Source organism: Colius striatus, chromosome 2 (genome assembly GCF_028858725.1).
Source record: "Colius striatus isolate bColStr4 chromosome 2, bColStr4.1.hap1, whole genome shotgun sequence".
Lineage (NCBI taxonomy): Eukaryota > Metazoa > Chordata > Aves > Coliiformes > Coliidae > Colius > Colius striatus.
The window spans coordinates 23116243-23129775 of record NC_084760.1 but is presented as its reverse complement, the minus strand read 5'-3'; the positions used below and the strand labels follow the sequence as shown (position 1 = coordinate 23129775).

Genomic DNA, 13533 nt, shown 5'->3' with positions numbered 1-13533 from the left:
ACTTCTTTCTTTTATTATATAGTAATGAAAAAAGAAATTAAGAACTTTGTATTGGCCTGATGGATTTGAAAAATACTGAATCCTCCAAGAATGATATGTAGGATTCTATCATTCTATGACAGGAAAAACAGCAAGATTAATGAGAGATGGCTAAAATCACTGAAAAATATTCTTAGTAAATATTTGGAAAACAGAGTGTCAAAATACTGTCTGTGACTTCATACTTACTGATCATGCTCAAGCTTTTCAGAGTATAGTGCTAATGAATGCCTATGTATTCCATGGTTTGAGACGGTTTTAGAAGTCTTGCTGTATATTTAATCTCATCAGTATTTTCACTCAACCTTTGCAAGGCATTTCTGGTTCTGGACTTTGTCCAGCTAGTGAATTTGTACCCCACACTTCTCTCATATCTATTTGAGAGCTTCCAGAACAGAAGCTGCACTCTTGGCATCCTGCTGCTATGCTGTACAGTGCATGCTTTGGGCCATGCCCCAATGGCAACAGCTTGCTTATCACCACTTATGGATGCTACCATTCCTACCAGGAAAATCTCCTGTAGGTGGACCTAGTGGGTCCCTAGAAATCATTCTCTTTATGATAAGTTTCATACTAGCTATTCTGGACTACTGAATAGCTGTGGTCTATTTTTCAACTTGGAAAAAGAATCTTTTCAAGTCAGTACCTTTCTATGGCAAAAACACATTTAAGGTATTTCCTGTTGTCCTAGAGGCACTTGCAGCTACTGTTCACACTCTTGTATGGATCGCTATTTGGAACACTGGAAACATGAGCCATGACCATGATATAGGAGGTGGCTGACTTGGCAGTTTGTCATCTTAGCAGGCGGGTTATTAAAGATGCAGGAGTTGAATTTCCCCAAGTTTTTGTATAATTTTTTTTTTCAGTCAACTGATTAGCATATTGCTCCTTTTTCCAGAACCTTATTCAAGAAATAGTGTCTTACGTATATGGCGGGTTTTTATCTCTGTCTGCATAAAATCAAGAAAAAAAGTCTTCACTGTTTCCACACACACCACACCCCCATCTCCAAAGATCCATAGGTATAGTGATTTTTGGTGCAGACTATTTATGGGACCTTATAAAGTTGAAACATATTTTTTATTATTAATTATAGGCAAGTAGGAAATGATGAACAGTAGATAGGAATAAGCATCAAGAACAAAATTCTAGAATAGCAAATTATTCAAAAGGCTTCTATACAATCTGCATCCTTTCCTTTAAAAGTCTGTGGCATTCTTGGATTTGATGGTGGAATGGAAGCTTAGATGCAAGAAACAGCTACAACTCTTTCTGTCTCCGAGCATGACCACAACAGTGCATAAACACTGGCTAAGAGCTTGAGACATCATGCCTCAATGATGAAGATATGTATGTATGCTGCAACTTTACTGGTACATCACAATTCTTTTCTAGTTTTAGGTTACACCATTACATTTATGCTATACACTGTTACATTTCATGTAAGAAAACCAAACAATCCACCAGACGGCAGATGGTTTGGCAAAGAATCAATGTTCATCTAAAACTGTTTTGCCTTGTGGCATCAGAAACTACCAGGAGGAAAAACAACTGTTTGTTTGGGGGGAAATTTAACTCTTGGAAAATGAATGCTCTACCTAAACCTAGTGGTATCAGGCTGGAAATATTTTAGTTGAGGAAGCTGCTTGCTATATTATATATAGCCTCACAGCTCTTGAAAATTATTGAAAATCAATCTGAACAAAAGAGTTCTTAAACTCCATTTCATGAGCATTTGGCATTAAACTTTTGTTAAGTAATTGAACAACTACCACCATTCTTTTCTACATTGAAATTAAACATTCTGTGGATTATTGATGTGATCTTTGTAGAACTGATTTATAAGCTCATAAACAAGTTTGTATGGAACAGAAATATGACTATTCAATCAGTTAAACAGCAAAAAGCCTTGCACCACATTACTCTTTTATAGATGTACTACTTCCTTCTTGTATAAAGACTCAGAAATGCTGAAAACAGTGGCTTTTAATCATACAGAAGGATAGATCATACAGAGGGATTTACTTTATGGAGGAATCTGGACAAGCTGGATCAATATACTGAAGCCAACTGTTTGAGGTTCAAGAAGGCACTTACGCAACACTACGAGTCTGGGGATGTGTGGCTGGAAAGCTGTCCAGAGGAAAAGGACCTGGGAGTACTGGTCAACAGCCAGATGAACACAAGCTACCAGTGTTCCTAGGTGGCCAAGAAGGCCAATGGCATCCTGGCTTGTATCAGAAAAACTGTGGCCAGCAGGATTAGGGAAGTGATTGTCCCCATGTACTCAGTGCTGGTGAGGCTGCACATCAAAGCCTGCAATAAGTATTGTTTGGTTGCTTACCACATTGTCTAGAGGGCACTAGACTTTAACTAGGCTAAACTTTAACTCAGGTTGTTGACTATCATCAAGTGTGTTACAATCTTGTCAGACGGGTATTTAATGAAGTTTACAGTCTTTTATCTTAACACAAACTTAACATAATCCAGGCTTGACTTTTTTGGCTGCAAACGTGTACAGGAGTGTATTCACCTGAAATTCCACTCATTACTGCACATTTGGTTATCTCCAGAAGACTCCAACTATCCAAATTAACCTCACAGTGTTAATAGTTGTGTAAACCCAGTATTTAACAGCCAATTTTATGTGATGTAAAACTGGTCTTTCCCTCTTAAAAGGGTTCCATCTCTACAGTCTGCAATTGAAGTTTGCCTCAGTTCCTTCTGCCCAGTGTCCATTGTGAGTAGTATTAACTGATCCACTGACATCTACAATGAAATAGCTGAGACGGATATAATTTCTAATGAACCTTCTGTAATGGGTGGCAACCACCGTTACAAAAAACACATGGATGGATGATAAGGACTTAAAAATCAAACTATTAATTTCTCTACTGTTGCCCACCACTCTATGGCTTGTTTGGGTTTCTTTTTTTTCCTCACACTTAGGTCATTGGTTATCTCAGCTAAAGCTTTATTAAGTGCTTTTAGTTGGTCAGCTGTCAAAAGAAATTGTTCACTTCATTGGGTCATTATGAAGGCATATATAGTTTGTAATGTCTGAACAAATGCAACATAATGCTTAAATTTTTGTTGGTTACATCTGGTAAATTGAAAACATCAGTATGTCATAAACTGTGACGTGGCTAGTCTGAAAAGTCTGAAGCTATTCATCCTTAATCTTGCCAACAGAAGTTCTAGGGATTTCTATAGCTGTGATTACAGGATTTCTCATTCTCATCTTTGGTAGTGAAAGCAAGCTGATGTCCAGGCGTCTGTCACGTCATCCTTTTTATTGCCTGCTTTATTTTTTCATCTTTCCCAATGGCAGTATTGATTTAGTTAAGGTGAGTGCATTTTTCATATCTTTCTAGGACCAAAGCAGAGGAACTATATTTGGTCATGAAATTGAAGCCAAAATTGAGTTTGCAGTCAGGGGAAACTGGAAAAGTATCAGTATCAGAGAACTGATAAGAGAAGACAGGCCAGACAGAAAATAAGTTACAGCTTTAAATAATTGCTGTTTAAAACTACTGGATAGTAATAATTCATTACATTTACCAATTATTTTCAGCTATGAGCCACAGTTACTTGAATAGAATAAATTAACATAGCAGAATTTATAGAGTGTTTCTCAAAACAATCTTAAAGTTTTGGATCCTCATTACAACCTTCCTAGGTAAAACCAGAGTCAACCTGATTCTTTAATATTCCCGTGCTACACATGGCTCTGGTTTTTGGCTGGTTGGGACTGAAGATTTTTACTTCTGAAATACAGCTGTGAAGATTACAAATGACTATAAAAGTTGTGAACCAATTTCAAAACCATCCAATGGACCTACAATAGCCAGAGAAAAAAGGGATTGGAAGAATGCAAAACATGTAGTATAATAATCATGTACTCTCCCTTACACTTTATTTGCATATGCATGCCCTACTTTCCTCTGCCTCCCTCCCAGCCCCAAAAACATCCTTTATCCCTGGTATTTTGTCCAAACCAGACAGGGTATCTTGTTGAGTCCTGAAAGTCAAAGGTTTTTTTGACTCCATCACAACATACGTGTGAATTTGAGTATGATGAAGCTTATTTCTTTTAGAATTTCAGTCAACTTTAATGCATGAGAAAAGTGTTTGGACTAAGTAATGTAAAGTAAGTGTTATTTATCGGTTGAAACAGTTTATTGAAAAATATCTGAGGCATAGGTTTTGACCTAAAGACAAAGTGAGATCTAATAGGCTGGAACTTAACCAGTTACAAACATGTAACTATTCCTATCAAGTCAATTCTTTACTTGAATGCACTTTATTCTTGAGACCTGGCCCGGAAAAACATACTTATGGTCACATTTCAGTTTGTCACAAAAAACAAAACTCATGACATTCTTAAGGAAACAAAATTTGATTTCACTTTCTTGAAAAGCAAATTGCACAAAAGAAGACTTTTCTATTCTTGTCCTTGAGCTCTAAAAAACACCTGCTCAAACTTACAAGAGAGAAAAAATACATTTTGAGATTGAGTGCCTGTTTTTTGGTGTAGATCCATTAACATACAGTGTCACCTTGTATTTTAAGTACTGGTAAGATTTGCTAATACTCTTTCCTTTGAGCTACTGAAATGCATGTTTTATATTTCAAATGACTTAGAAAAATCTTGTTGTTGAAAGACTCTAAAGAAATATTTCATGAAACTTGCTTCTAAGAAATACATAAAGGCATTCCGAAGTGTATCATTTATAACACAGTCCAAATTCCAGACCTAACATTTAGAAAGAAATATGTTTAGAGTACAGATATGATTTAGAGTACAGATATGCAACTCTTCAACATTGAGATTAATGATAAATGGAAGGACCAGTTAATACCACCTTTTCCAATGTTTTATTATTAAAAATCCGGCTAAAAATGTGCATTAAAACTCAAAATTATTCTTGCCAAATGTCATTTTGCTGGTCAGAAAAGAAAATGCTAACTCAAAATATTTTTTTGCAATAAAAGCAACATGTAAAATAAAACAGACACAAAGAGCATAGAAGAAAAATTGCATAGCAAGGGGGGAAGCAATTAACTTGAAAAATATACAACTTAAAATTAAAACACAGGTTGGCAAAGTTTTCTGCTTGGAAACAGTAATTAAAGAGGACTGCTTGTCTTACTGAAGCAATAAAACAAAATATTTTCTGCTTAGCAAATGACCTGTAACTTAAAAAAAATGTGCAGTTCTGAATGCAAATGAAATAATAGTTTGAAAGAAATGAAAGTTATTCCAGATTCTACTGTTTGTACACATCCTTCTGCATTCTTGCAAATCTCTTTAAAGTGCACGGACAGAACATTTTTGCAGAATACCGCCTTGTATGCTATGTGTTGTAGTCTAAAAGCTTCAATTCAAAAGCTCATTTCGCAGGGTAACGTCAGGACAGGCTGCAGGTTTCTGAGTCTGTGTGGATCCAGCATTTTCACTTCCCAATAGATAAGATATTGAGGAACTGTTAACATTTCTGCTCAAAAGCTGAAGAAGCAGCTGTAGGATCTCAAGCTGCTCTGGCCTTGGTTTATAGTAGCGCCTTTTTTTTTTTTTAACCCAAGTTTGGCAAAACTAGTTGTCTGATTAGTAATACTGTTGTGATATTTTGTTTATCAAAACATCGTGAGGAAGGATATATTTCTGCACATTCTGGACAGACACATCAGGATCTGGCTTTGGAGCTAGTACTATACAAGGGTCTCAAGAACCTAGTGCAATTCTTTAACTCCAGACTTTTAGCCAAATAGCTTCATTGTGCTGTCAGTGAGGCTAGACTTCACATACTGAAGGAAAACATCATGACCACACTGAAGCATACATATTTGACATAGATGAGGCTTTCAACCCAGAAAGATTGGAATGAGAACAAAACTGCTTTTAATCCATGTTTTGTGCCTTCCCAGGCTGTCATATCCCAGGATCCTTTAATGATTAGGAGTTTATGTAAATCCAACAACCTATATTAGGACAGTATGAAATATGGCCTCATGTCTGATTTCAATCACCTGACCTAACCTGTGCCTAATACTGCAGTCTTTCTGTCACAAGAACCCTTACTCAGTCTCTTACTATGTCTTTTTGAGTGTATATACTCAAATCTGACTTTGACATTAATATTTAATACCAATTATATTAATGTTGTGATAGATATATTCAATATATATTGTCACATTATTATTATTATTTTGTTCAGACTCTTTGTGTATAAAACACAAATGTGGAATTGAAGTTGTGAAATTCTTGGAACGTCACTTAAATGTGACTATTTGGAGTTGAAAGTATATGCAGTAGAAAGTCTTTTAGCTAAGAATACAACAAACTTTGATCACAGATAAGTGCGTCTTCAACTGTTAGGCTAGCAATAGGCTAAGGAATCATCAGTAAGTATTGCTGACAAGTTAGAATTTAGAAACTTACTTCCAAAGATACTGCATAGAATTTCTCTCACAGAAATGTTTCAATATAAAAGTTTCATCCTTTCCTCGTTTGAAGTTTTAATCCATTCTGTTATTGGTGGATTTTACATTTTCGCACTGTATGTATTTTCAGTTCTGAAGTATTGTAGAGCTTATATTATGTTGTCTGAGTGCATATTTATCATTAAAAATTATTATTGTAGTACAGTATGTTGCTTCTGAAGACTTAAACAGTATCTGGGTTTTATGTTTTAGAAATTTACCCAACCATAGAATGAAATTACTACGTATGTGTTGAAAAGACTACCTCTCATGTCACCTTTAATATCTAGCTTGTCAGTTGTTATCTAAATTGTGTTTTATTTGTGCAAAGATTGTTCATATAATGAAGAGTCATGATGCACACTATTAGTTTACAGTCTGTTACAGAGATAATTCCACGGACCTCTGTTCTTAAACACAATGAATTACTTGAACACGGGAAGGATGCAGATGCATCAGAGTATATTCTCCCATTCTATGATTCATTAGTGGATAAAATGAGTTGCCCTTGAGTCTTTTTTGGCCTGTGCTGCCAGCTGTAATCCAATTTTAAAAATGTTTTTGTGATTTTACATTGATTACGTTACTCAAAGGAAACAATTTTAGCAGAGACTTTGGGAGCTTATTGCTTGTAGTTGTGGTAATATATTGAAGAGATAGAAATGGTAATGATTATTTATGGTGGAACAGTAGTTATGTAGAGAAACAATTCAGAATTCATATATTGATTTTCAAAATTAAGAGTTGTTTGAAATCATTGTATAAAATTGAATCAATGTGCTTCTACAAAATTCAAACATTTGTTATTTGTACTTGTGGATGTTTATGTAGCTACAAGTAATCCTTAGCTAAGATTTTCAAAACCTCTGCTTAGATATATTTTTTGATGACACATTCAGTTTTGTCTTTCTCTGCTAATGCTGAAATTCATGTTCTGTCTTACCTTTGTGCATGCTGGAGGCTTTCATGGTTCATTAGTGATGAACAAAGGATACTTCTTCCTCTTCTGACTTATGTAATACTAATTACACTCCTACTCTGCACAGAAGTGATGGAGGTTATTGCAGGGTAAGGGAGGGATACTTTTTAAGGTATATCAGAATTGCTGGTTTAAGGGTTCCAGTGCTCTTGGTATTACCTTGTGTGCTACATTACTCAAAGAGCTTTTATTCACTAGACAAGGTTTAAGAGTGAAAGAATGTTTACTAAAAAACTTGAATTTAAAATGTTATTTAAACATGAACAAAATGTTTAAACAAAAGTTACTTTAAAAAACCCTACACTATCAAAAGTATTTAAATTATATTTTACAATAAATATGCTCTTGTTTCTGCAACATCTCAGTTTCTGCCTTTCATCTGGAAGAAACTGGAATTGTTTTAACTTAAAGGTTTTCTTTCTTGAAGGTAAGCTGCATTTTCCTTTCCACCTGAACAGAATGGAAGTGTGGAAGACAAATTCTATTCTTTTTTCTGTGGCATCCTAGACTGGAAATCCTTTGTTTTTTGTTTTTGCTAATGAAGACTTAAAGTCTTGCCTTCTGCTATATTGGATGCTTTGATACCAGATGTGACAAAAAGGTTTCCTTCCTTGTCCTGAAAGTTTAATGTTTCTAGTATGTGTGTAAATTAGTACAGCCTCTTCCGCAGGTGATACTGTAATTATGAAGTAATCTAGTCCTTTTAATGGAATACTTTCTAATTTAAGACTTTTTTTCAAAGAGGAAAACCTTTCGGATTTGTAATGTTTTCTTGTCTCTCTCACATCTCTAGCCAACCAGGACACTAGTTATGACGAGTATGTCTTCTGAGTAAGTATTAAACGTTTTGACCCTTTAGTCAGCACACAGTTTAAACTCAAGTATTGATTATCTTTTTATGCCTGTACAAAATTATTTTTTTCTTTGGGTCACATGTTGAAATACTTTATTCAATTCTATATTCTAGCTAGAAAAATATACATATATGTATATGTCATTGCTATCTATATGTATGTATGTTTGTGTTACTGTGGTGCAGACTGAAGTAGTTCTTCCATAGGTGAACTCAACAGGACTTCAGAGCAATGAAACTAAGATCTTAGTCAAATTTTTAATTTTTCTGAGGCATAAAAAGGAATTTTATGTAGTAAATTGTTCAGACTTTCAGCCTGAGACTTAGCTTTTTTGCCATACTTTTTAATTATTTAAAAAGTCATAATAAAAACATCAGGTCAAAATGTTTTCTTTCATATAAATAGTTGCTGAAGAAATATCAGTTGCAAGATTTTTAGCCACTTAGTTTCAAAACATTAGAAGCAGCTGCCATTGCATAGTTTAGAGGAGAGTTAATAATTTTCTGGCATGCTCTTATCATTCTCTTAAAAGTCTTACGGCATAAAGAACATCCAACAAAAACACAATTCCATATTTTATACTACACTTGCTTACAGTATTTTGAATTCTTTTTGAAAACTGAAGATATTTCTGCTACCCACTTATCTGTTTCAAGTTGGAAGTCATTAAAATCTTGACAGTTACATAGGCATAAGTATACAGAAACAACACTTGGTAGCTATCATTTTAGAAGTTCTTTGTAAATCCTGGTCAATAGCTGTTAACAAGTATACGTGACAGAAACATAAAATCTAATTCATACTTCTCTTGTCTTTAATGTGACTAGATGCCAGTAACACCAAGATTATAAAATGCACTTTGCAAGATGTGCAGTACAGGATCACTGTGGGGGAGGCAAAGACATTAGCTAAAACACAGATAGAAGTAGTGGAAAAAAAGAGGCTATGATCTGCCTAAAAGAAGAGATTAAGTCCTGGCAGAGCTGGGGAAAAAGTTCTTTTGTTGAAAGAGGCCATTAATATAATACTCCTTTTATGTTGCTTGCATGTGGATTTTGCCCATTAGCCAATTAATAGTTTATTAAATAAAAATGTCTGGTGATAACAATTGCTTTTCTTCAGAACTTCTTCATCAAGATTGTGGTTTTGACTGTCTACAGTTGTTGGCATTCACCAAACTGTAAATGAGAAACTGTAAAAGAGAAAGGGATGTCTTCTGAAAGAACTAAAAAACAAAAAATAATCCTCCCAAGTACAACCTAACAGCCAAAAGCTAGTTCTACTACCCAGGAGCTACAGCCTCAAAGATGGCTTATTAGAATTTAAATTTAAAGATCATGAGTTCAGTGATTTCATGACCTTAGGTTTTGAGATTATATTAAATGCAGCTCATTGATTCACAGCAAACAGCTACCTCTTTTTCTAAATCACAAATTCAGGGACATTTTGCTGTAAATTTGCACCTGACACTTTTTGCACCTGACCGCAGTAAAAACTGTTGAGTTTTTACTGTAATTTATAAGCTATCTTGGATTCAATTCCTGTACAACAGGACTTTTTCCTCTCACTGTAAGGAATTTTGTGTAGACACAAGAAAGAACTAAGAAGAGGTTCAGGTAGAGCATGAAAATGCATCCCCTGAGCATGCAGTCTAGGCGGGGCCATCTCCTATTGGTTGCAATGTTGCAAAAACATTCACTTGTAGGTTATGTCAAGTTAAAACTCATAAAATCAAAATGAAATCATAAATATTCCAGTAACATTCAAAGCCATGCAGCCAAGGCCAGAATTCACACTGGAGTGAGGTTCAGTGGTTTGATTTTTTTCAAGTGTCTCCACATACCACATCACCTATTGTGAAGTAAATTTGCTATACTGGTTTTACTAGTTATTCATTTCTTTGTAGCTTCTTAAAGAATAGATTGCTGCATGTTCTGTGAAGAATTTTTTGCAGTTTTGTTAGAGTTCCTCTAAGTAGTGTTTATTTTAACCGGGATATTTTGGGAGTTTTAACTGAGTTACTTTCTTTGGAATGAAATGTAGTGAGAAAGTAGCCCCAGAGGTTTCTGGAGATGTTCTGAATGCAATCACATTATGACAGTGATTAACCTAAATGTTTTACCTGAGAGGATCACTACTGTGATAGATATGACTATGTTCAAGTTTCTACTTAATTGTTTTATCTTGCGTGGCATGACATTTCCAAGTCAGCCAAGGGAAGCAGAGAGAGGGCAGCTGGGCTTTCATTTACCCATCTTTAATGATCATTTATAATGATGACCTATAAAAATAATTATTAATAAGACTAGTAAATTATTCTCCTGCAATTTTCTTTTTCTTTAGTGATAACAATATGTCACTGTTTTCACAATGACATATTTATGTGCTTCAGCATAGCTACGTAGAGAATTCCAGTTAGAGGTGACCATTTGGATTTTATATTTAAATGTATATATTTAATTAAAATTGTTTTTAAGAATAAGTGAATTTTTAATTGAAATTGTCTCAGATGTATAGGTAGCAAGCCAGAACTTTAGGACTTCTCTCTAAATTTAGACACGGCATTTCATTCAGATGCTGAAAATCTGGTGCTTCCTAATGAAAACCTCTTAAGGGTGCTGTGTCTAAATGTTTACATTTCCTGGTAATACTTTTTAATAGCACTACAGAAGCAACCAAGAATGAGGCTCTGTTGTATTAGGCATTGTACCCAATATATTAGATAACTCCTGACTCAAAAGCTTCTATTTAAACAGACAAGATAGATGGGGGGACAAAAGAGCTTTGATGTGCAAGTAGATACGATTGTGTGATAGAAAAGGATCTGTTTCGTCTCTGTGGGAAGGCTAATGAATTTAGGGCTAGCAAATTAATAGAGGCTCAGTGAGAAAAGAAGTTTTTGGTGAGGAAAGAAATGAGATGTATTTTAGTTAATTTGTGCTTTGTATATATACTTTTATAATTTTGTATATCCATTCAATGTTTTATGGATTTTTTTCCCCTTTTCTTCTTTTTAGAGAGCAAAATACAGTAATTCAGGTGGTGAATAAATTTGGAGACTTTTTGTTGTCAGATGCTGTATGTGAAACAACAAGTCATGTAGTTACAGGGAGTCCTCGTCGTACCTTGAATGTTATGCTGGGAATTGCTCGAGGGTGTTGGATTGTTTCATATGAATGGGTAAGAAATACTTTTTAATTTTACTACAGAAAAAATTAAACTTTTTTTGTATAGCTGAAATATCAACTATATAAGCACATTTCTGTCCACACTGTGTACAATAGTGCAGTGTTCAGATATTCAAGCTTACCTGGAGTTAGTTCAATTAGAGGAAATTTGTCTGTGTGAAGCTATGTAGCCATCACTTAAGAGTTTTTCAGTGGTTCATCTAACCAAAGTATTCCTGTATTCTGCTTCGGTTTTTATTTTAAAAATGCCAGAATTTCATCTCATAGATGAGGAAAACATGTCACATGCATAATTTTTTAACAGATTAAAGGCTAAACAAACCATTTCTGCTTGACATTTTTTTTACACATGGCTTTAATTTATTTATTTTGTGTTCTGAAAAGTATATTATGTACAATATTGGTAAAAATGAAGATGAATTATTAGTTATTTTACTGCACAGTGGAAAAACAGTAAATAAGAAATTAAAAAAAAAAAGGGGGGGGCGAAGCTATGCTGGATGAGTAGTTGGGGGACTTCGTAACTTACAGAAATAGTTTCCATGCATCCAGATTAAATAATCACTGTATATCCTCAAAGTTTCTTGTAGACTACCACGTAAATACTAGACTGTATTACTGTAAAGACAAAATAATCAAGACTTCCTGTACTGATTCTGGATGATATGAAGTTTAGTTTCTTCATTGCAGCCTGTGTGGTGCTGCATTTTAGACTAATGATCAAAACAGTGTTGATGGCACACCAGTGTTTTAGCTATTGTTGAGCAATGCTTACAGAGTTTCAAGGACTTCTCGGTTTCTCTGTTTCTCTCTTACATCACCTGGAGGTTTGGGGTTTGTTTTTTTTCTCCCTTCACTTACTAACTGCCTTTATCTTAACCCACTATGTAGCCTTTATCCATCCATTTCTCTTCCCCATACTCCAGTGGCTTGGTAGAGAGCTTACCTGTCAGCCCAGGGTTAAACCACCTTAATTGCTCACTGTGATAATACACGTTAACCATTCAATCCAACATTGCAGATGATAGTTTTACAGCTTTCCTTATGTTTTCAGAGCTGTAAAGCATAGTTGTTGGAGTTTATATGGAAGTAGCTCTTCATCTTATACAGAAAAGTGTTGTAGGATAACTAAATTTCTTGGTTTCCTTTTTCTTATACATAAAATTTAGCTTTTGAGCTGAAAGCAAACACCTGTTGCCATTTTGTTTTCAAGATGTCTGGCACGTAGTAGTGTGAAACTTGTCCTATATGATAAACGTGTAGTTATCTGAAGAATCTGTTATGGTATGCTTAGGATTCAGAAGTTCTTGGTGATTAGTTTCCCTTAGAATAAATGGGTTTGCATCTTTGGTCACCTTAATGATCCAGTAATGTGCCTATGTAGGAAAAAAAAAAAAAAAAAAAGACCAGTAGCATCCTTGGCTGCATTAAAAGGAATATATGAGCAGAAGGGTTAGACAAGACAATCTCCACAGGTCCATTCCAGTCTCAGTTTTATATAAATGAAGCACATTGAAATACGTGTCCCACACTTAGCCTTGTATGGCATTTTAAACAAGTAAAAACACATTTGCAATAAGTTACTTTCACATAACAGGGTAGTCAAACATGAAAGGTACATATTTCCCTGAAGAAAAAGCTTCAAATAACTACTAAGATAGCTAAAGATGTAGATAACTACTACAAAAATCCAGTAAATTAGTTTCCTGTCTTTGTGCATAAGGCAATATTTGCATAATCAGTATTCTGGAAATTGCTATCCTGGAATTTCATTGCCTATGCACTACTTTTCTGTGAATCAGGCCATGGTGAAAACATCAGCACATACTTTTCATGGACCAGTATTGACCAGTAGTAATGCCAAATTTTCTTCTGCTATCTTACGGTATACCTTTTAGACTCATTACAGGATCATCTGTATCCCTCATGTAATACCAGTAAGTTAAACAGACCTGCTCCAAAGATTAGTTTGTTCTTGTATTATTGG

At 34.8% G+C, this 13533-nt stretch overlaps 1 protein-coding gene across 1 annotated transcript in view; it reads left to right on the top strand.

Moving 5' to 3' along the window:
* The window catches only part of MCPH1 (microcephalin 1), a 127775-nt gene that overhangs the window by 27335 nt on the left and 86907 nt on the right, over positions 1–13533 (top strand). The window contains exons 10-11 of the mRNA XM_061989720.1: positions 8298–8335; positions 11376–11538. Of these exons, the coding sequence (XP_061845704.1) occupies positions 8298–8335; positions 11376–11538 (201 nt within the window). The remainder of the gene's footprint in view (positions 1–8297; positions 8336–11375; positions 11539–13533) is intronic.